The sequence below is a fragment of the Heterodontus francisci genome, chromosome 48, assembly GCF_036365525.1.
Source record: "Heterodontus francisci isolate sHetFra1 chromosome 48, sHetFra1.hap1, whole genome shotgun sequence".
Classification (NCBI taxonomy): Eukaryota; Metazoa; Chordata; class Chondrichthyes; order Heterodontiformes; family Heterodontidae; genus Heterodontus; species Heterodontus francisci.
The window spans coordinates 2,110,176-2,134,188 of NC_090418.1; the positions used below are offsets into that span (position 1 = coordinate 2,110,176).

The window sequence follows — 24,013 nt, forward strand, 5'->3', positions numbered from 1 at the left end:
AGGCTTTCGGGGTATTTATGTGTAGTATAATAGATAACAGGAAATGAGTTACAGGCTGGAATCTAATTTGGAGGGGGTTGGGTGGTTTATATATGGAATAACAGATATTCAGGAATGAGTTACGGGCTGGAATCTAATTGAGGGGTATTTGTCGTTGATAAATGGGCATTTTCAATAAAACAACAGTAACAACTTGTATTTATATAGCGCCTTTAACGGTGGTAAAATATCCCAAGATGCTTCACAGGAGCGACCACCAAACAAAATTTGACACTGAACCACAAAAGGTGATACTAGGACAGGAGATCAAAAGCTTGGTCAAAAAGGTGGGTTTTGGAGAGGGTCTTAAAGGAAGAGAGAGAGGAGGAGAGGTTTTGGGAGGAAATTCTAGAGCTTAGGGCCCAGGTTGCTGAATGCATGTGTGCCAATGGTGGAGCAATGAAAATTGGAGATGTTCAAATAGCCAGAATTGTAGGAGTGCAGAGATCTCAGAGGGTTGTAGGACTGGAGGAGGTTATGAAGATAGGGAGAGACGAGGTCATTGGAAGATTTGAAAACAAGGATGATAATTTCAAAATCGAGGTGTTGTCTGACCAGGATCCAATGAGCAAAAGGGGTGATGGGTAAAAGGAGCTTGCTGTGAGTCAGGGTTTGGGCTGTCGAGTTTGGATGAGCTCAAGTTTATGGAGGGTGGAAGATCAGAGGCTGGTCAGGAGAGCATTAGAATAGTCACGTTTGGAGGTAATAAAAGCATGGATGAGGGTTTCAGCAGCAGATGGGTGAACCCGGCTGACCCTGATAACCACATAGAGGTGGTAGTCCTTGGTCTTGATAATGGAGAGGGTATGTGGTCAGAAGTTCAGCTGAGGGTGAAATAGGATGCAAGATTGTGACTGGGGCCCTCTGCTCCATATGGCTCGGTGCTTCAGTGGTCACTGCTTTTACCCACTAGGTCACAAAGAGAGCAATTCCTTTCAATTTGGGAAATGATCTATGAGGTTCCAGCTCCATGATAGTGTCAGCCATGGTCAGTGGGTAGCAGACTTGCCTTTGGCTCAGAAGGTTGTCGGTTTGAGCCCCACACCACAGACCTAAGCACAAAATCCAGGCTGACACTCGCAATGCCACTCCTTAGGGAGTGCTTCACAGTCGGAGGGGCAGTGTGGAGGGAGCGCTGCACAGTCGGAGGGTCAGTACTGAGGGAGCATTGCACATTCGGAGGGGTAGTGCTGAGGGGGCGTTGCACAGTCGGAGGGGCAGTGCTGAAGGAGCACTGCACAGTCGGAGGGGCAGTGCTGAGGGGGCGTTGCGCAGTCGGAGGGGCAGTGCTGAAGGAGCACTGCACAGTCGGAGGGGCAGTGCTGAGGGGGCGTTGCGCAGTCGGAGGGGCAGTGTTGAAGGAGCACTGCACAGTCGGAGGGGCAGTGCTGAGGGGGCGTTGCGCAGTCGGAGGGGCAGTGTTGAAGGAGCACTGCACAGTCGGAGGGGCAGTGCTGGGGGGGCGTTGCACATTCGGAGGGGCAGTGCTGAAGGAGCACTGCACAGTCGGAGGGGTAGTGCTGAGGGGGCGTTGCGCAGTCGGAGGGGCAGTGTTGAAGGAGCACTGCACAGTCGGAGGGGCAGTGCTGAGGGGGCGTTGCGCAGTCGGAGGGGCAGTGCTGAAGGAGCACTGCACATTCGGAGGGGCAGTGCTGAGGGGGCGTTGCACATTCGGAGGGGCAGTGCTGAGGGGGCGTTGCACATTCGGAGGGGCAGTGCTGAGGGGGCGTTGCACATTCGGAGGGGCAGTGCTGAGGGGGCGTTGCACATTCGGAGGGGCGGTGCTGAGGGGGCGTTGCACATTCGGAGAGGCAGTGCTGAGGGAGCGTTGCGCAGTCGGAGGGGCAGTGCTGAGGGGGCATTGCACATTCGGAGAGGCAGTGCTGAGGGAGCCCTGCGCAGTCGGAGAGGCAGTGCTGAGGGAGCCCTGCGCAGTCGGAGGGGCAGTGCTGAGGGAGCCCTGCGCAGTCGGAGGGGCAATGCTGAGGGAGCCCTGCGCAGTCGGAGGGGCAGTGCTGAGGGAGCCCTGCGCAGTCGGAGGGGCAGTGCTGAGGGAGCCCTGCGCAGTCGGAGGGGCAGTGCTGAGGGAGCCCTGCGCAGTCGGAGGGGCAGTGCTGAGGGAGCCCTGCGCAGTCGGAGGGCAGTGCTGAGGGAGCGCTGCACAGTCGGAGGGGCAGTGCTGAGGGGGCGCTGCACAGTCGAAGGGGCAGTCTTTTGGAGAAGCCATAAAACTGAGGCCCTGTTTGCTTGCTAAGGTGGGTAGAAAGGATCCCGTAGCACTATTTGGAAGAAGAGCAGGGAAGTTATCTCCAGTGTTCTGGCCAATATTTATCCTTCCATTAACATTATCACATTGATGTTTTTGGAGCTTGCTGTGTGCAACTTGGCTGCCACGTTTCCTACATTAAAACAATGACTGCACTTCAAAAAGTGCATAATTGACTACATTCACGGAGAAGACTCGGAGGGCGGAGTTCCAGACCTGTAAGTATAAAAAACTTACCTCGGGGATTCGCAGCCTACATTCACGGAGAAGACTCGGAGGGCGGAGTTCCAGACCTGTAAGTATAAAAAACTTACCTTGGGGATTCGCGGCCTACATTCACGGAGAAGACTCGGAGGGCGGAGTTCCAGACCTGTAAGTATAAAAAACTTACCTTGGGGATTCGCGGCCTACATTCACGGAGAAGACTCGGAGGGCGGAGTTCCAGACCTGTAAGTATAAAAAACTTACCTCTGGTAAAAAAAAACTGAAAAGTGACATCACAGGAAAGCTAGAAGGGGCAGGCAGTCAGTGCAGGAATCCCCTGTGGCTATCCCTCTCTCTAACAAGTATACCGTTTTGGATACTGTTGGCGGGGATGGCCTATCGGGAAAACAGCAGCAGCCAGAGCAGTGGCACCACGGCTGGCTCTGTTGTTCAGGGAGGGACAAAGCGCAGAAGAGCAATAGTTATGGGGGACTCTATAGTCAGGGGCACAGATAGGCGCTTCTGTGGACGTGAAAGAGACTCCAGGATGGTATGTTGCCTCCCTGGTGCCAGGGTCAAGGTTGTCTCTGAACGGACAAGGGGCATTCTGAAGGGGGAGGGTGAACAGCCAGAGGTTGTGGTACACATCGGTACCAACGACATAGGCAGGAAGAATGAATAGGTCCTGCAGGGGGAGTTTAGGTAGTTAGGTAGAAAGTTAAAAGACAGGACCTCCAGGGTTGTAATCTCGGGATTACTCCCTGTGCCACGTGTCAGTGAGGCTAGAAATAGGAAGATAGTGCAGCTAAACACGTGGCTGAACAGCTGGTGTAGAAGGGAGGGTTTCAGATATCTGGACCATTGGGATCTCTTCAGGGACAGATGGGACCTGTACAAGAAGGATGGGTTGCATCTAAACTGGAGGGGCACAAATATCCTGGCTGCGAGGTTTGCTAGCGTCACTCGGGAGGGTTTAAACTAGTGTGGCAGGGGGGTGGGAACCAGAGTAGTCGGACAGCAAGTGAAATAAATGAGGGGGAACTAGTAAATAAGGCCAGTAAGACTAAGAGGAAGAGCAGGCAGGGAGATGTTGCGGAGCACAGCGGGACTGGTGGTCTGAAGTGCATTTGTTTCAATGCGAGAAGTATAACAGGTAAGGCAGATGAACTTAGAGCTTGGATTAGTACTTTGAACTATGATGTTGTTGCTATTACAGAGACTTGGTTGAGGGAAGGACAGGATTGACAGTTAAATGTCCCAGGATTTAGAAGCTTCAGGCGGGATAGACGGGGATGTAAAAGGGGTGGGGGAGTTGCATTACTGGTTAAGGAGAATATCACAACTGTACTGCGGGAGGACACCTCGGAGGGGTCGTGCAGCGAGGCAATATGGGTGGAGCTCAGGAATAGGAAATGTGCAGTCACGATGTTGGGGGTTTACTACAGGCCTCCCAACAGCCAGCGGAAGGTAGAGAGCAGATATGTAGACAGATTTTGGAAAGATGCAAAGGTAACAGGGTTGTAGTGGTGGGTGTTTTTAACTTCCCCTATATTGACTGGGACTCACTTAGTGCTAGGGGTTTCGATGGGGCAGAATTTGTAAGGAGCATCCAGGAGGGCTTCTTGAAACAATATGTAGATAGTCCAACTAGGGATGGGGCCGTACTGGACGTGGTATTGGGGAATGAGCCCGGCCAGGTGGTCGAAGTTTCAGTAGGGGAGCATTTCGGGAACAGTGACCATAATTCCATAAAGTTTTAAGGTACTTGTGGATAAGGATAAGAGTAGTCCTCAGGTGAAGGTGCTAAATTGGGGGAAGGCTAATTATAACAATATTAGGCAGGAACTGAAGAATTTAGATTGGGGACGGCTATTTGAGGGTAAATCAACATCTGACATGTGGGTGTCTTTCAAACTTCAGTTGATTAGAATCCAGGACCAGCATGTTCCTGTGAGGAAGAAGGATAAGTTTGGCAAGTTTCGGGAAGCTTGGATAACGCGGGATATTGTGAGCCTCGTCAAAAAGAAAAAGGAAGCATCCGTAAGGTCTGGAAGACGAGAAACAGACGAATCCCTTGAGGAATATAAAGGCAGTAGGAAGGAACTTAAGCAAGGAGTCAGGAGGGCTAAAAGGGGTTTTGAGAAGTCATTGGCAAACAGGATTAAGGAAAATCCCAAGGCTTTTTATACGTATATAAAGAGCAAGAGGGTAACCAGGGAAAGGGTTGGCCCACTCAAGGACAGAGAAAGGAATCTATATGTGGAGCCAGAGGAAATGGGCGAGGTACTAAATGAGTACTTTGCATCAGTATTCACCAAGGAGAAGGACTTGGTGGATGATGAGCCTAGGGAAGGGAGTGTAGATAGTCTCAGTCATCTCATTATCAAAAAGGAGGAGGTGTTGGGTGTCTTGCAAAGCATTAAGGTAGATAAGTCCTCAGGGCCAAATGGGATCTACCCCAGAATACTGAGGGAGGCAAGGGAAGAAATTGCTGGGGCCTTGACAGAAATCTTTACATCCTCATTGGCTACAGGTGAGGTTCCAGAGGACTGGAGAATAGCCAATGTTGTTCCTTTGTTTAAGAAGGGTAGCAAGGATAATCCAGGAAATTATAGGCCAGTGAGCCTTACGCCAGTGGTAGGGAAATTATTAGAGAGGATTTTTCGGGACAGGATTTACTCCCATTTGGAAACAAATGGACTTATTAGCAAGAGGCAGCATGGTTTTGTGAAGGGGAGGTTATGTCTCACTAATTTGATTGAGTTTTTTGAGGAAGTGACGAAGATGATTGATGAAGGAAGGGCAGTGGATGTTATCTATATGGACCTCAGTAAAGCCTTTGACAAGGTCCCTCATGGCAGACTGGTACAAAAGGTGAAGTCACTCGGGATCAGAGGGGAGCTGGGTGCTTTTCTGAATGGAGGGATGTGACTAGTGGTGTTCTGCAGGGATCAGTGCTGGGACCTTTGCTGTTTGTAGTATATATAAATGATTTGGAGGAAAATGTAGCTGGTCTGATTAGTAAGTTTGCGGACGACACAAAGGTTGGTGGAGTTGCGGACAGTGATGAGGATTGTCAGGATACAGCAGGATATAGATCGGTTGGGGACTTGGGCGGAGAAATGGCAGATGAAGTTTAATCTGGACAAATGTGAGGTAATGCATTTTGGAAGGTCTAATGCAGGTGGGAAGTATACAGTAAATGACAGAACCCTTAGGAGTATTGACAGGCAGAGAGATCTGGGCGTACAGGTCCACAGGTCACTGAAAGTGGCAACGCAGGTGGATAAGGTAGTCAAGAAGGCATACGGCATGCTTGCCTTCATCGGTCGGGGCACAGAGTATAAAAATGAGGAGAGGTTGGATAAACTCGGATTGTTTTCACGACGGAGGTGGAGGGGCGGCATGATAGAGGTTTACAAAGTTATAAGCGGCATGGACAGAGTGGATAGTCAGAAGCTTTTTCCCAGGGTGGAAGAGTCAGTTACTAGGGGACATAGGTTTAAGGTGAGAGGGGCAAAGTTTAGAGGGCATGTGCGAGGCAAGTTCATTACACAGAGGGTGGTGAGTGCCTGGAACTTGTTGCCAGGGGAGGTGGTGGAAGCAGGTACCATAAAGACGTTTAAGAGGCATCTTGACAAATACATGAATAGGATGGGAATAGAGGGATACGGACTCCGGAAGTGCAGAAGGTGTTAGTTTAGGCAGGCATCAAGATCGGCGCAGGCTTGGAGGGCTGAATGGCCTGTTCCTGTGCTGTACTGTTCTTTTTTCTTTGTTCTTTGACTGTAAAGTGCTTTGGTGCATCCTGAGGTCATGAACGGCACTATATAAATGCATGTCTTTCTGTTGCTTTCTGACAGTTTGTGTCCCCATGGAGACACACTCTTAATTTAAGTGGCATTTCTTTCAGGTGAACCCGGCTGACCCTGATAACTACATGCACATGATTGGGATGGTCTTTGTATTCAGTTTAATCTGGTCTGTGTGTGCATCTGTGGATGAAGACGGAAGGAAAAAAATGGACAATTTCTTGCGGGAGTTGGATGGCAGCTTCCCCAGCAAGGTGAGGCATTTCCTGAGTTGCAGAATATTAAATGCCAAGGGTAACCTTTTGTTCAAATTACTCCTTTATGCACAAGGTGGAAAATGGAATAGGTTAGAACAGGAGTTAGAGTTTTCAATTGGGGCAAGGCCAATTTTACTAAGCTGAGGAGTGATTTAGTGAAAATGGACTGGAAACAGCGAGTCATAGAGTTATACGGCACAGAAACAGGCCCTTCAGCCTATCGTGTCTGTGCCGGCCATCAAGCACCTAACTATTCTAATCCCATTTTCCAGCACTTGGCCCATTGCCTTGTATGCTATGGCGTTTCAAGTGCTCATCTAAATACTTCTTAAATGTTGTGACGGTTCCTGCCTCTACCACCTTTTCAGGCAGTGCGTTCCAGATTCCAACTACCCTCTGAGTGAAATTTTTTTTTCTCAAATCCCCTCGAAACCTCCTGCCCATTACCTTAAATCTATGCCCCCTGGTTATTGACCCCTCCACTAAGGGAAAATGTTGCTTACTATCTAACCTATCAATGCCCCTCATAATTTTGTATACCTCAATCATGTCCCCCTCAGCCTTCTCTTCTCTAAGGAAAACAACCTTAGTCTTTTCAGACACTCTTCATAGCTGAAATGCTCCAGCACAGGCAACATCCTGGTGAATCTTCTCTGCACCCTCTCCAGGGCAATCACATCCTTCCTATAGTGTGGTGCCCAGAGCTGTACACAGTACTCCAGCTGTGGTCTAGCTAGCATTTTATACAGCTCCATCACAACCTGCCTGCTCTTATATTCTATGCCTCGGCTGATAAAGGCAAGTATCTCATATGCCTTCCTAGCCACCTTACCTACCTGTGCTGCTGCCTTCAGTGATTTCTGGACAAGTACACCAAGGTCCCTCTGACCTTCTGTACTTCCTAGGGTCCTACCATCCATTGTATATTCCCTTGCCTTGTTAGTCCTCCCAAAATGCATCACCTCACACTTCTCAGGATTAAATCCATTTGCCACTGCTCCGCCCATCTTACCAACCCATCTATATCGTCCTGTAATCTAAGGCTTTCCTCCTCACTGTTTACGACACCACTAATTTTCATGTCATCTGCGAACTTACTGATCATATCTCCTATATTCACTTCTGAATCATTCATGTACGCTACAAACAGCAAGGGTCCCAGCACCAATCCCTGGGGTACAGCACTGCTCACAGGCTTCCACTTGCACAAACAACCCTCGACCATCGCCCTCTGCCTCCTGCCACTAAGCCAATTTTGGATCCAATTTGCCAAATTGCCCTGGATCCCATGGGCTCTTACCTTCTTAACCAATCTCCCATGTGGGACCTTATCAAAAGCCTTACTGAAGTCCATATAGACTACATCAACTGCTTTACCCTCATCTAGTCACCGCCTCGAAAAATTCAATCAAGTCAGTTCGACACGATTTCCCCCAACAAAGCCATGCTGACTATCCCTGATTAATCCCTGCCTCTCCAAGTGGAGATTCATCCTGTCCCTCAGAATTAGGGACTTACAGGTAAATCAGTGTCAGAGCATTGGGAGGCGTTCAAAGGAGAGATTCAAGGGGTTCAGAGTAAACATATTCCCACAAATAAAATGGGTGGGACTGCCAAATCTAGAGCCCCAGGGATGTCGAGGAGCTTACAGGGTAAGATAAAGCAGAAAAGGAAAGCTTATGTTTGACACAGAGAACTCAATACTACAGAAGGCCGAGAGGAGTACAGAAAGTGGAGGGGTGAAATCAATCATCAAATTAGGAATGCTAAGAGAGGGTATGAAAGAATATTGGCAACCAAAATCAAGGTGAACCCAAAGATGCTTTATCAATATATTAAGAGTAAGAGGATAACTAAGGAAAGAGTAGGGCCCATAAAAGACCAAAACGGTAACCGATGTATAGGGGCGAAAGATGTTGGTATGGTTCTTAATGAATACCTTGCGTCTGTCTTCACAGAAGAGGGGGAACGATGCAGATATTGTAGACAAGGAAGAGGGCTGTGAAGTATTGGATGTGATAAACATAGGGAAGGAGGAAGGAAGTATTAATGGGATTAGCATCCTTGAAAGTTGATAAATCACCAGGGCTGGATGAAATGTACCCCAAGCTGTTAAAAGAAGCCAGGGAGGAAATAGCATAAGATCTGTCCATCATTTTCCAGTCCACACTGGATGCAGGTGTGCCAGCGGATTGGAGGACTGCTAACTTTGTTTAAAAAGGAAGCGAGGGATAGACCAAATAATTACAGGCCAGTCAATCTAACTTCAGTAGAGGGAAAATTATTGGAATCAATTCTGAGAGACAGGATAAACTGTCACTTAGAAGGGCATGGATTAATCAAGGACAGTCAGCATGGATTTGTTAAGGGAAGATCTTGTCTGACTAACTTTTGAAGAAGTAACAAGGAAGATTGATGAGGGTAGTGCATTTGATGTGGTCTACATGAATTTTAGCAAGGCTTTTGACAAGGTCCCACATGGCAGACTGGTTATAAAAATAAAAGCCCATAGGATCCAGGGAAATGTAGCAAGGTGGATACAAAATTGACTCCGTGGCAGGAAACAAAGGGTAGTTGTGGGTGGGTGTTTTTGCGACTGGAAAGCTGTTTCCAGTGGTATTCTGCAGGGCTCAGTACTTTTTGTGGTATATATTAATGATCTGGACGTAAACGTAGACGGCATGATCGAGAAGTTTGCAGACAACATAAAAATTGGCTGTGTGGTTGATAGTGAGGAGGATAGCTGTAGGCTGCAGGAAGATATTTATTGGTGGACTGGTCAGAAGGGAGAAAAGTGGCAAATGGAATTCAACCCGGAGAAGTGTGAGGTGATGCATTTGGGGAGGTCAAACAAGGCAAAGGAATGCACAATTAATGGGAAAATACTGAGAAGTGTAGTGGAAATGAGGGACATTGGAGTGAATGTCCACAGATCCCTGAAGGTAGCAGGATAGGTCGATAAGGTGGTTAAGAAGGCATATGGAATCCTTTCCTTTATTAGCCGAGGAATAGAATACAAGAGCAGGGAAGTTATGCTGGAACTGTATAAATCATTGGTTAAGCCACAACTTGAGTACTGTGTGCAGTTCTGGTCACCTCATTACAGAAAGGATATAATTGCACTAGAGAGGGTACAGAGGGGATTTTCGAGGATGTTGCCAGAACTGGAAAAATGCAGCTATGAAGAAAGATTGGATAGGCTGGGGTTGTTCTCCTTGGAACAGAGAAGGCTGAGGGGAGATTTGATTGAAATCTACAAAGTTGTGAGGGGCCTGGATAGAGTAGATGTGAAGGGCCTATTTACCTTAGCAGAGAGGTCAGTGACTAAGGAGCATAGATTTAAAATGATTAGTAGAAAGATTAGAGGGGAGATGAGGAAATGTTTTTTCACTCAGAAGGTGGTGCGGTCTGGAACTCACTGCCTGACAGGGTAGTTAAGGCAGAAATCCTCAACTTATTTAAAAGGTGTCTGTATATGCATATCAAGCACCATAGCCTACAGGGCTACTGACCAAATGCTGGAAGGTGGGATTAGGCTCAATGGCTCGTTTTTCGGCCAGCGCAACACGATGGGCTAAGTGGCCTCTTTCTGTGCTGCAAACTTTCTATGATTCTATGGGAGGATGGCCAGGAAAGTGTTGGATTAGTCCAGTCTAGAAGTAAAAAAGGCACGGATGAGGGTTTCAGCAGCAGCTGAGCTGAGATGGGTGTAGTTGGATTCAAAAGGGAGTTGGATATATACTGGAAAAGCCGAAAACTGCAGGGCTATGGGGAAGCAGTAGGGGAGTAGGAGATAATTGTATAGTTCTTTCAAAGAGCTGATAGTGGCATGATGGGCTGAATGGCCTCTTTTGGTGCTGTAAGATTCTATGATCCTGTAATAGGTTCTCTGAACAGGAACTGATTAACCCCTCCAGGGGCACCAATTCAGTTTTACCAGTTCAGGTGACTGAGATCAGGAATCCATCGCCTTGTTCTTTGCAAGTTTCTCCCATAGTGGAATCTTTACCAAGTGAACTGCTGGCTCCAGCTCGGGTGACTTGTTTAGGGGACTGTACCGATGCATGTATGTAAACTGGCAATTGGAATGTACATGACTGGACTGAGACAAACTGTGAAGCATGTGGCAATAAGATAATTAGGGGCTAATCATTCACAAAGTAAGTACCCCCAACACTGCGGAATGAAGAAATTAAAAAGGTGTATCCCTTTATTTTATGCGCGGTCTTCAGAAACGTGAGTTGAACAGTTCAGATTCAAGTACCTCCACTATGGGGTTTGGGTGGAACAGACTACTCAGGGAGACAGCAGCCAACACAGCTGGCAATTGAAGCAACTGAGGGATGTAAAAGTTAGTATTATAATCCAAGACTTTTCAAACTTTCGGCTCAGATGGAGATCAGTGCTTATCTGTGTGCTCTGATGTCCCTGTCATTCAGATAAGTTGCTGCTCTTTGAATTCTCCCACTAACGGCCCTGCTTTTTTGCACAGGAAACTGTCTATGAGTATTATGTGGACCCAAAAACCAAGGTCTGGACTTCCTTTGAAGAAAAGCTGATGAAATCATGGCGCTATCCTACAAAGTAAGGCAATTGTTTCACCCTGTTTAGTGGTGAGGCGTGGCTTTTCATCAAACAACTCGAGGTTTAAGGAACCTGCATTTATATATTTTTACATCAATAAATGCTTCACACGAAGATAATTACTGTGAGGCACAATGATACTGTTGCTGTTTAAGCCATTGTGGCAGCCGTTTTGTGCACAGCAAGATCCCACAAACAGCGATGAGGTGTTTTTTTTTTTGATGAGTTGAGAAACATGCCCTGTAAGATCCCAGAACAGCAATGTAACAATGACCAGATCATCTCTTTTTAGTGATGTTGGTTGAGGGATAAATATTGGTCTGGACCCCCGTTCTTCTTCGGAATAGTGTCCATGGGGTCTTTTACATCCATCTGAGGGGGCAGACAGGGCTTCAGTTTAACGGCTGATTCAAAAGACTGTGCCTTCAACAGTGCTGTGCTGGGAGTAGCAGCCTGATTATGGGGCTCAAGTCTCCAGAGTGGGATTGCACAATTCTGCGTTCCCTACTTGTATTGCAGAATTGTAGAATAATTAATGTCCCAATAAATTTAAATTGAAAGCACTCTTTAGCAATGTTGCTGTTGGTAGAGTGACATTTTTGCTTCTGTCCTGCAGCATACCTTTCTATAAAATCATCGTGCCCACAGTGGATACAGTGCGATACAACTTCCTGGTTAGCAGCTTGGTTGCCAATCAGTGCCCCGTGCTGCTTGTGGGGCCAGTTGGGACTGGGAAGACCTCCGTTGGTCAGAATGCACTTCAGACCCTTGACCCCGTTAAGTGGTCAGTACTGACGGTGAACATGTCAGCTCAGGTAGGAAAGCATGATTACTAATAGTACAGGAGTGCCCTTTGTAAGTAGTTAGAGACTGTTGGTGGACTGAATTATGGTTTGCACAATCTGATTAGTGTGCACCTGTTAAGCCAGTTCTTACCTGTTGAGTTTCTGTTAACAGATAAACCATGGATGGCTCAGTAGCTAAATGCATTGTGCTGGTATGACATTGAGTCACATTAATCACAGAAAGATCCCAATTTGGTCAAGGTCTGACGTAGTGGGACGACCAGAATGCTTTTTGAAGAGATGGCTCAGACTTAATGGGCCGAATGGCCACCTTCTGTACTGTTCTGTGATTATATGATTCTAGTAATATTGTCATTTTACAAAACCAGACACCGAACCTTTACATTTCAGGGTATTTCACCTCTGGAACCTGGAGTTGAATCTGACCCAGTGGGGGATAAATTCTCTTTTCATTAGCAGTAAGGGTTCTAGGTGCAATGAGTTTGCTCAGTTTCTGCCTAGTTTCAACTGGGCATGAGACCGTCGGATAAAACTTACCTGAGTTCGGCATCAATTATCACTTAGTTGCTGCTACTCACTTAGAAAGGCCACAAGGATGGTGGCTGTAAGTCTTGAGAAAGCATCACACTATTGAAGAAGCTGCTGTTTGCAGTTTGGGGGTTGCGATATATTGTTCAGCTTCGAGATGAAGGACCTGTGTTAGTTCCTGTGGAGACCGGGAAGAATTTTTCACCTTATTGGCCCTGGGTTCTTTCTCTGAATTTTTTTGCTACTACCGGGAGATTACATGGATGGGTGCTGGTGGGGGAGAGGGAAGGGATAGGTTGTGTGTAGTCATGATGCTCCAGTCATCATGGAGCATGGGGCAGGCTTGATGAACCAGCTAGCCTTTTTCTGCGCATCGTGTTTGTAGGCAAGAGGAGTGCTTGACACTCATGGGGCTGGATTTTGGCGGCAGGCTTAATAAATGGTGGCCTGCGTGCCGCGGAGCTGCCGCGATTTCCCGTGCGGTGGCCCATTCGCGTGCCAGGGTCGGTACTCCTCCACCCCCACCCCCCCCCAAATCACATTGGGAGGGCGGCTGTACGATGCCTTGAACGGCATCAGCTAACAAGTCCGCACGTGCTGGCGCCATATTTAAATGGCAGCCAGCCCTGCATACAACCTTTTTCAAATTTAAACCTTTGCTGCTGGAGCTGACCAGCCAGCAGTGACGTCTGAAGAGCCCCATCTGTCAAGAAACTACCCCTGCAAGCCACTGGAGATAGCAGAGGTGTGAGGAAGGGTGGCAGTGATTCCTCCCCGCTCACTCTCTTCCAGGCTGCAAGGGAAAGGCGGGAGGTCCTTTTCCCCAGTGATGGTAAGAAGAGGTCCTCCCGCCTGAACAGAGGTAAGCTGCTGTGGGGTTATCCGCCAAGACTGGTGCAAGAGGGTGAATGATCTTATGTGCTCGGCAAAGTAAGTGGCACTTTGTTGTACAGCTCCGTTTGACCTGGGTATCCCCACATGGGTGCCACTGCCATGTCAAAGACAGGGAGATCGGGTGGGGAGGATTGATGCCACATGAGTGGCTGCATGTGTGAAAGAACTCACCGTCGTTTGCACCTCAGAGCATGGAACCAACCTGACAGGCTGAGTCCGTTTTACAGACTGAGCTTCCCCCACCTTCTGTTCTAGCGCCCCTGTTGTGACTGGCATTATGTTGTTGTTTGGCAATGTTCAGTATCTGCATCCTTGCTCTTCCAGGTGAAGAGGGACCACAATGCGAGGGAGGCCTCCAGGACCGGTAGAGGGATGCCAGACAATAGTTCGCTAACGCAGGCTGAGGAGGAGGCCCTGGAGCTCGCTGCCAGCCAGGGAGGATGTGCTGTTTCGGACATGGAGCTTGTGGTCCCGGGTGAACATGCAGCATTCTGACAAACACAGTGATTACTCAAAACATTTCATTTTTGGACACAATGCTGTCATATTCGTGACCATGTGCACCATTAAAAACTAAAACTGTGCTCCTCACATTGTATCTTGCAGGGTGACGCTCCGAATCAGCATTGGAGACTTCCTGAACCTCTGAGGAAAAGACAACCTCAGAGGATGCAGTATCCCAGGACACTCCTGCACCTTCCACCAGCGCAGATACACTCACTTCGATGGGAATCTGTTTGGCTTTAGAGTCTGGGTCACAAGCTGGTGAGAGCACCACACAAGCCTGAACAGCTGGCTGATGCTATGACAGGCAACATCTCTGACAGTCGGAGGACTGTGGGTGTCCATGTCCATTCTGAGCCCCAGGCTGATGATGATCCTCTGGTGTCGACAGCACAGGGCATGCTGGAGTTGCAGGGAGAGTTAAGGCAACATCTGGCAGAGGTGCCACAGGCCCTATGCAGCTTTGAGCGGACAATGGGGGAGTCCATCCAGGCCATGACAGCTGCCATGTCCCAGGCATATGAGCACATGGCTTCCTCCATTGAGAGGTTGGTGACCCTCATGGAGAGCCACATTCCACAGATGTGCACAGACCAGCAAATCCTCGCCTCAACCATGAGCTGTTCCCAGCAGTGGCAAGGCAAGAGAGGGATCATGATTCCAATGTGAACTCTGGCTCCTTAGCCCTTCCGCCAGTGAGTCCAGCTCCCTCCAGCAACCACGACGTCTGAGGCCTCAGGTGCCCAGAGGATGACCACCCAAGTCATCCAAAGCCAAAGGGCAACCTGATCAGCAGCCTGCCTCCAGTCAAGCTGCTAGCACAGAAGTAGCATTGTGAAGAAGCACCCGCAAACATTTCAAAAAGACACCATGACACATGAGTTTTCATGGGTGACACGCCTATGTATTAATTCCTTCTCACTAAATGTGCTTTTCTAACATGTGTCTCCTTTTTACTGTGTGAATGACGCATGCCAGCATGTACTGATTACATGTCCTCCCATTACATCATTGACCTGACAGAACTGCCAGTGTATGGAATAACATCATTGCCATGCCCATATGCGTGATGTGGCATTGCACAGATGCAGTCACATGGGCAATGGCTCTGTCACCTTCTGCCAGTAATGGTGAAGATATCGATGTCACAGATGCAGAAGACTGCCTTCCAGATGAAGGACGGTGGTATGTGATGTGGGGAGCATATGGTACACTTCAGGAATTGTAGAAGCGCCCAGCAATAAGGCATTGTCGTGCATCCCTTGCTCGCTGCTCGCCATGTCTATGCTGCATCGATGCTCTCCGCCCTCCCATGCGAGTATGCTGCTACAACCCCTCTGTGTTCTCATCATCTGAGGATATCTCCTGCTCCCGTCTCTCATCATCCTGCAAGGCCTCACCTCTCTGTATTGCAAGTTGTGCAAAGCACAGCATACATCAACGATGCGCATAACCCTTTCTGGTGCGTACTGTAGGGCCCACCTGTTCTATTCAGGCAGAGGGAGTGCATCTTTAGCATGCCAATCGCCTGCTCGTGTCGAGCCATGGCAGGCGTTGTATCACTCCTCTGCATCGCTGGTGGGGTTTCTCACCAACGTCAGGAGCCATGTCTGTAAGGGGTAGCCCTCGTCTCCGAGAATCCGCCCCTGGATCTGAGGCAGTGCAGTGAAGAGCAGCCGCACCTGAGACTGGCGCAGGATGAATGAGTCATGGCAGCTGCCTGAAAAATTGGCAAACTCTTACATGAAGTGCTTCCTGTGGTCACATACTAGCTGCACGTTGAGCAAGTAGAAGCCCTTTCTATTGAGGTATGTAGCTGATAGTCTGGCTGGAGCCTTGATGACCACATGCATGCAGTCTATGACCGCTTGCACCTGTGGGAATCCCATGATGGCACTAAATCCGAGGGCCCTCTGGTCCTGATTCTCAGAGTCTGTCCAGAAGCGAACATAGTCACCGGCCCTCCTGTACAAGGCATCGGTGACCTCCCTGATACAGTGGTGTACTGCTGACTGTGAAACCCTACACAGGTCGCTGGTGGATCCCTGGAATGAGGCAGAGGCGTAGAAGTTTAGAGTCGCAGTCACTTTGAGGGCCAAAGGCATAGGGTGTCCACCAAAGCCCATCGGCTGCAGGTCATCATTCAGCAGTGCACAGAGATGTGTCACCGCCTCTCTGGTCATCTGCAGTCATCTCTGACACTGGCGCTCCAACATCTGCAGGTATGTCCGGTGGGGCCTGCAGACCCACCGTCTTCTCTGGCCTTGAATGCACCTTGGTGGCTGCTGCTGCTCATGTCTGGGAGCTTCCACATGGGCTGCGCCTGCCTCTTGGTTCTGCCTCCGGCGGATATGGCTCTTCATGGCACATGGATCCAGAAAAACAGGATGGACCAGCCCCAACTGTATGCTGGAGGTGAACTCTGTTCCTTCAGTAGGTCAATGGCGCCTATCAGGGCAGAGAGTAATGTGAATTAGTGCTTCAGCTGCGTTCTGGCATCACCTATATGGTATGGCATGACATTGCCCGTCTTAGCTTTAAATAAGAGCAGGACAGCATGACCACAGCCATATTATTGCAGTTGCCTGGATTGGACCACCGGCGAAATGATCTTAAACCATTTGTGGCCCCCACTCCACACGAAGGAGTCATGGACTGCCATTGCTCCCCACCTCCCCCAAACATTGTTGGCTGACTGCAGGATCAGCCCCCTTCCACACCGCCCCCCCACCCCAAAACGTTCATGGGCACAGAGTGGTCCCCTTTTAAGGAACAAGGGTACAGGTTCCTCCCTTGATGAATGCAGAGTTGAGACCCCTTCACAACACACACCCAGCCACCTTCACAGGCTCCGAGGACTGACACCTTGGTGCCACCGGCTTTTCTCGGACGTGAAGGTGAAGGCACAACTGTGCCGCACGTCCACCTGATAGCTGAATCGCAGCGGCATACGTAGTAATGTATGGTGAGCGGCTATTTACATATTCAAATCTGCATCCCGTTGCCGAGCAGTGGGGTGGGGGCCACCACGGAGCCTCACCTCCACTGGGAAGATCAGTCCCAGCACTCCCGGTGTCGGCCTCCATGGCGGGCCTCTTCCAGACCCATCTTCTGGCCCCCCAACCCCTCACCCCCATCCATGGATCATGATGTCGGGGGCTTAGTAAAATCCAGCCTGTGGTTGGTGACTGAAATGAGGAAAGTGTTCCATTTCCCTTGGTAAGATTCCTCACCTGGACAAGCTCAAAGTTGATAAACAAAATATTACTTTAACTAATTTCTGACTCCTCTCTCCCTCCCTCCCTTATTCACAGACCACATCTAAAAATGTGCAGGATGTTATCGAGAGTCGCGTGGAGAAGAGAACAAAAGGAGTTTATGTTCCAGTTGGCGGCAAAAAGCTCATCACCTTCATGGATGACCTGAATATGCCAGCCAAAGATACTTTTGGCTCCCAGCCACCGCTGGAGCTCCTTCGCCTATGGATAGATTACGGCTTTTGGTATGACCGACTCAAACAAACTGTGAAACACATAAAGGTAATGGCAGCGTGGGTTTTTAAGAAAGAAAAACTTGTATTTCGACAGCACCATTCATCACCTCGGGATGTCCCGAAGCACTTTACAGCCAATGAAGTACTATTTTGAAGTGTAGTCACTGTTGTAATATAGGAACATAGTAGCCAATTTGTGCACAGCAAGATCCCACAGACAGCATTGTGATAATGACCAGATCATCTTTTTTTAGCAATGTTGGTTGAGGAGTAAATATTGGCCCAGCACTCTGCGGAGAACACCGCTGCTCTTCTTCAAAATATTGGCACAGGATCTTTTACATCCACCTGAGAGGACAGACGGAACCTCGGTTTAATGGCTCATCTGAAAGTGCTGTCTTGGTACTGTCTCTCGGACAGTGCCGCGCTCCCTTGGTGCTGCCCCTCTAACAGTGCCACACTCCCTCAGTACTGCCCTCGGACAGTACAGCACTCCCTTGGTGCTGCCCCTCGGACGGTGCAGTGCTCCCTCGGTACTTTGTGACACCGTGTTAGGCAACCAGTTGGAGGCGTGGCAGGACTTAACAGCAAACAACACACTACAGCAAACAGTCTACAGATTCTTATTAAACAAAGTCCCTACAAACTACAGCAAACAGAACTCGGGGTGATTATGCCTCCCAACAAAAACTGTGATTTCTCCAGCAAAATGCAGTGAACGGAGGATAGTTACACTATGCAAATGATGCACATAAAATCAATCCCAGTCATTAACAGCTGCATGGACTGCAGGCATGATTGACATGGGAATTACCCAATGCTCAACATTCTGGCTGGGAATAACAGGGTCACTATATGCAACCCTTCAAAAGTAACTAATTGTCCAAAACATTTCATTGTGATAAAACACTATAGAAATGGAAGATATATTTATAACATGCAAACGTTTATCCTGCAGGAGATGTTTCTAATGGGTGCGATGGGCCCTCCTGGAGGGGGGCGAACAGTCATCTCGCCTCGTCTTCAAAGCCGGTTTAATCTGATCAACATGACATTTCCTGTGGTAGGTAGTTGTTTTCATGGAGGGGCAATGTGATGGCAGTCTCTCTTTATTTTAAATCAGAGGGGGAAAAATGTAACAAAGAAATAGGTTCAAAATGTAATTACATTGCAAACAGTGCAGAGACCCTAAACATACGAATATAGGAACAATGACAGGAAAGAAAAGACCCTCTGGTCCATCCAGCCCTGTCCCACGCAACTGTGGTAACTTGCGACTACAATATATACGCTCCCCTACTTGCACCAAAAGCCATGTGGTCTCCTGGAAAAGGTGCAAAACCAGGAAAAACATTCCAGGCCAATTAGGGAAGAAAATATGGGAAATTTTTCTATGACCCCTGTGGGTGATTAATATCACTCTGTCCCTGTTTACTGTTAGACGGTACCTAGCTGTTGTATCACGTGATCACCACCCAGCCAGAAACAGGTCCAGCTCCTGCTTGAAGGAATTCCGCAAATCAGCTTCTACTGTGTGAGCTGGTAGCCTGTTACACAGGTCTACTATGCTCTGGAAAAAGTACCAGCTCCTTGCATCTAACCTTACATAACTTGAAATTATGACCCTGGCTCTCCCTAACCTCTTTAGTTGGAACAAACTGTCTACGTAAATGCAAACTATTCCCTTCATAGATCTTAAACCTCGATCAGAGCACCCCTAAGTCTACACTTCCCTGAAGTGCAGTGTCCCAATGGTTTGAGTCTTGCTAGGTAATTAAGAGGCTTCAGAATGGGAATGAACCTACAGACTCTTCTCTGCACCCTTTCCGAAGCTTGAATGTCACCCACCATCTGAGGAGACCAATTTTGTGCTTGGTGTTCTAACTGAAGCCTAAACAAGGTATTGTGCACAAACAAAATAGTATGCCTTGTCTTATAGTGAATTGGCCTATAAATACAACCTAGGACCTTATTCACAGCAGCTGTTGCTTTACAGCATTGCTCGCCAGCCTTTCAGGGCCTATGTGCTAAACTGCCCAGATAGCCCCCTCCCTCCGTTGGCTGACCTTGAAGGCTGTATATATGTTGAGCATTCTTCCTGCCCACGTGGCAGAATTCTGCATTTTTCCAAGTTAAACATCATTTACCAATTACGTGCCCAATCCACCAGAGCATCTGCATCTGCCTGGAATAGTCGAGCATTGTCTGCAGTCCTGACTCTCGCACATATCTTGGTATCATCTGGAAACCTGGAGCTCATTCTCCCAACACCTACATGCAGATCATTAATGGAAACTTCAACAGTCCCAACACCAATCCCTGCGGGCCATGCTGTTGACAGCTCTCTCAAGCAGATCAAATCCACCTACAACCATTTTCTTCCCATGAGCTTCCGGCCAGTTCTCAGTCCAGCGCAGTAGATTGCCGCTCATACCCGAGGCTTTAAGCTTGTAGACCGTGTCAAAAGCTTTTTGGAAGTCTGGATAGACCATTTCTACTAGGATTCCTCATCCGCTATTTTGGTGATTTCTTTGTTACGACCAAGGTGGGAAGAGTGCACTATCTTTTCTAGTTCCATTTCTCCACAGGTCACAACATATATTTAAATGTGTACCCAGTTACCGATGTGGTCAATCATACATTCTAGTTTTAGTCCAGAATAATGTACACCAATCCGGTCTCTTTAATAAACAACAAAATTATCAGTTATAAAACAAGACTTAACCAGTAACAAAGCAAGGCATTAACGCACAGATTGAAATATGAGAGTTCCCTTTTACCTTAGCCCCTCTCACGCACAAACACACACACCCCCTGGTTAACCAGAAAAAATAGAGATTTTATTTTTAGATCTCTTTTACAAAAAAAAACACGAAAAGAATACTTTGGCCAAATACTAGCTAATTCTTGAAGAAAAAAGAAAAAGTATGGAAAGATGTCAGATGTCCTTTCTTTGGTTTGGCGTCCCAAATACGTGTAGACGGCTTTCACTGGGATCCTTTACTGGAGCAATCCTTTCAGGCGGCATTGAGCACTTATCCGGCAGGTTTTTCCAGCGTCTCAGAAGAATGCGGCAACCAGGCTTTCAGGCAGGCCTTTCAGGAGGAATGCATCATTAATTTCTCTATTTCTTACACTTGCTTCTAAGAGCTTCTCAAAGAAATGGAAAAAATGGCAGGCTTTTCAGAGAGATGGAACAGGCTGAGCTGGGCTGACTGCTCTCCTGGCTGGTTTTTAAAACTCCTTTTCAAACACTGTCCATACCCCAACTGACTGTCCAAAGCAAAACCAAAACAATATCTCAAGAGTCAAGCCTCCTGACCCCTACAAATCTTGACCTGTCATTTCTCTGTAAACATTTCCCCCAAGGCAAACAGCCCCTGCTGGGTATTTATCTGAAGACAGGTGACTTCCAGTACATGTTGTTTGTAAACAAAACCTCTCAGTCCTTTCAATGACCCCAGTGGAAAAAAATCCATGGAATCCTTTTCAGTTTATCCAAATAAAAGACAAATCCACAAAATGTAACAAAAAATGGAAGTACTTTAGTAACATCTTCAAAAAACTACAAATCAATTTACCAAGGCAGACCTCCTATTTCGTGAAGCCACTTTCAGTGTCCCTAAAATGTCCCCCGCTATCTAACTAATTTCTTTTTTTTGGCCTCCTTGTCTCGAGAGATGGGTAAGCACCTAGAGGTGGTCAGTGGTTTCTGAAGCAGCGCCTGGAGTGGCTATAAAGGCCAATTCTAGACTCTTCCACAGGCGCTGCAGATAAAATTGGTTGTCGGGGCTGTTACACAGTTGGCTCTCTCCTTGCACTTCTGTCTTTTTTCCTGCCAACTGCTAAGTCTCTTCAACTCGTCACTCTTTAGCCTCGCCTCACTGGCAACTGACTCCCACGACTTGTGGTCAATGTCACAGGACTTCATGTCGCATTTGCAGACGTCTTTAAAGCGGAGACATGGACGGCCGGTGGGTCTGATACCAGTGACGAGCTCACTGTATGATGTGTCCTTGGGGATCCTGCCATCTTCCATGCGGCTCACATGGGTAAGCCATCTCAAGCGCCACTGGCTCAGTAGGGTTTATATGCTGGGGATGTTGGCCGCCTCGAGGACTTCTGTGTTGGAGATACGGTCCTGCCACCTGATGCCAAGGATTCTCCGGAGGCAGCGAAGATGGAATGAGTTGTGACGTCGCTCTTGGCTGACATACGTTGTCCAGGCCTTGCTGCCGTAGAGCAAGGTACTAAGGACACAGGCTTGAAACACTCAGACTTTTGTGTTCCGTGTCAGTGCGCCATTTTCCCACACCCTCTTGGCCAGTCTGGACATAGCAACGGACACCTTTCCCATGCGCTTGTTGATTTCTGCATCGAGGGACAGGTTACTGGTGATAGTTGAGCCTAGGTAGGTGAACTCTTGAACCACTTCCAGAGTGTGGTCGCCGATATTGATGGATGGAGCATTTCTGACGTCCTGTCCCATGATGTTTGATTTCTTGAGGCTGACGGTTAGGCCAAATTCGTTGCAGGCAGCCGCAATCCTGTCAGAGTCTCTGCAGACACTCTACTGTGTGGGATGTTAATGCAGCATCGTCAGCAACGAAGAGTTCCCTAATGAGGACTTTCTGTACTTTGGTCTTCGCTCCAAGACGGGTAAGGTTGAACAACCTGCCATCTGATCTTGTGTGGAGGAAAATTCCTTCTTTTGAAGACTTGAACGCATGTGAGAGCAGCAGTAAGAAGAAGATCCCAAACAGTGTAGGTGCGAGAACACAGCCCTGTTTCACGCCACTCAGGATAGGAAAGGGGTCTGATGAGGCACTGCTATGCTGAATTGTGCCTTTCATATTGTCATGGAATGAGGTGATGATACTTAGTAGCTTTGGTGGACATCTGATCTTTGCTAGTAATCTGAAGAGACCATGTCTGCTGATGAGGTCAAAGACTTTGGTGAGATATATAAAAGCAACGTAGAGGGACATCTGTTGTTCGCAGCATTTCTCCTGTAGCTGGTGAAGGGTGAACAGCATGTCATTGGTGGATCTCTCTGCTCGAAAGCTGCACTGTGCCTGCATCCCTAATGATTCCCTATTTAACAGTTTGTATTCATACTTGTATGTGTACAGATGTACCTCTATCCTGATTTTCTTGTGAACTTGCATGATGTCTTGACATTCTTGGGTAGATTGACATATGAATATTTTCTCTTTGCGTAGACATCCCAGATCAAACGTATATTCAGTACACTGATAAACCAGAAATTGCAAGACTTCGATGAGCAGATGAAGCCAATTGGTAACATCATTACTGATGCCACCATCGAGCTTTACAATGCAGTTGTTCAGAAATTCCTGCCAACACCAACCAAGATTCATTATCTCTTCAACCTCAGGGATATCTCCAAGGTACCCTTTCTCTTGCTCCATCTCTCATTCCCCCTGTCCTACTTTCTCCCTCTCTCTCATATTGTCTGTCCTATTCTCTCTGTTCTCTCTTTTCTGTTGTGTGTCTCTTCTATTCTGTTGTCCTCCTCTTTCATTGCCTCCCTTATATTACCTCTTTTCTATTTCTTATCTCTAATCTCTCTCCTATTCCCTCTCTGATCTCCCATTTCTTCTATTCCCTGCTCTCTAGTTCACATCTGTCATACTTCACCTTCTTTCTCTTGTTCCTATCTATTGTATTCCCCTTGTTATAGAAATCATAGAATCAAACCGCACAGAAGGAGTTCATTCAGCCCATCATGCCTGTACTGACTCTTTGAAAGAAGTATCCAATTCGTCCCCTGCTCTTTCCTCATAGCCCTGAAAATTTTTCCTCTTCAAGTATTTATCCAATTTCCTTTTGAAAATTACTATTGAATCTGCTTCCACCGCTCCTTCAGGCAGCGCATTCCAGATCACGACAACTCGCTGCGTTTAAAAATAAATCTCCACCTTTGGTCTGGTTCTCTTGCCGATTACCTTAAATCTGTGTCCCCGGTTACCGACCCTTCCGTCACTGGAAAGTTTCTCTTTATTTATCAAAACCCTTCATGATGTTGAACATCCCTAACAACTCTCCCCTTAACCTTCAGCTTCTCCAATCTCTCCACATAACTGAAGTCCCTTATCCCTGGTACCATTCTAGTAAATCTCTCTGCACCTTTTGTAAGACCTTGATGTCCTTCCTCAAATGTGGTGCCCAGAATTGAACACAACACTCCAGCTGAGGCCTGACCAGTGATTTATAAGTTTTTAGCATAACTCTGGCTTTTGTACTCTGTGCCTCTATTATTAAAGCTAAGGATTAGAATCATAGAAAGTTTAAAGCACAGAAAGAGGCCTCTTGGCCCATTGTGTCTGTGCCGGCTGAAAAACAATCCACCTATTCTAATCCCAGTTTCCAGCATTTGGTCTGTAGCCCTGTAGCTTATGGCACTTGAGGTGCAAATCCAGACTCCTTTTGAGTGAGTTGAGGGTCTCTGCCTCAACTACCCTTTCAGGCAGTGAGTTCCAGACCATCACCACCCTCAGGGTGAAAAAGGTTTTCCTTATCTCTCCTCTAATTTTTCTACCAATCACTTTAAATCTATGCCGCCTCGTCACTGACCTCTCTGCTTCACCTCTACTGTATCCAGG

General features: G+C 47.7%; 1 protein-coding gene across 1 annotated transcript in view; it reads left to right on the top strand.

Moving 5' to 3' along the window:
* Positions 1-24,013, top strand: part of dnah2 (dynein, axonemal, heavy chain 2) — a 178,845-nt gene that overhangs the window by 108,743 nt on the left and 46,089 nt on the right. The window contains exons 47-52 of the mRNA XM_068023578.1: positions 6,423-6,575; positions 11,071-11,162; positions 11,779-11,977; positions 17,209-17,433; positions 18,346-18,450; positions 22,610-22,798. Of these exons, the coding sequence (XP_067879679.1) occupies positions 6,423-6,575; positions 11,071-11,162; positions 11,779-11,977; positions 17,209-17,433; positions 18,346-18,450; positions 22,610-22,798 (963 nt within the window). The remainder of the gene's footprint in view (positions 1-6,422; positions 6,576-11,070; positions 11,163-11,778; positions 11,978-17,208; positions 17,434-18,345; positions 18,451-22,609; positions 22,799-24,013) is intronic.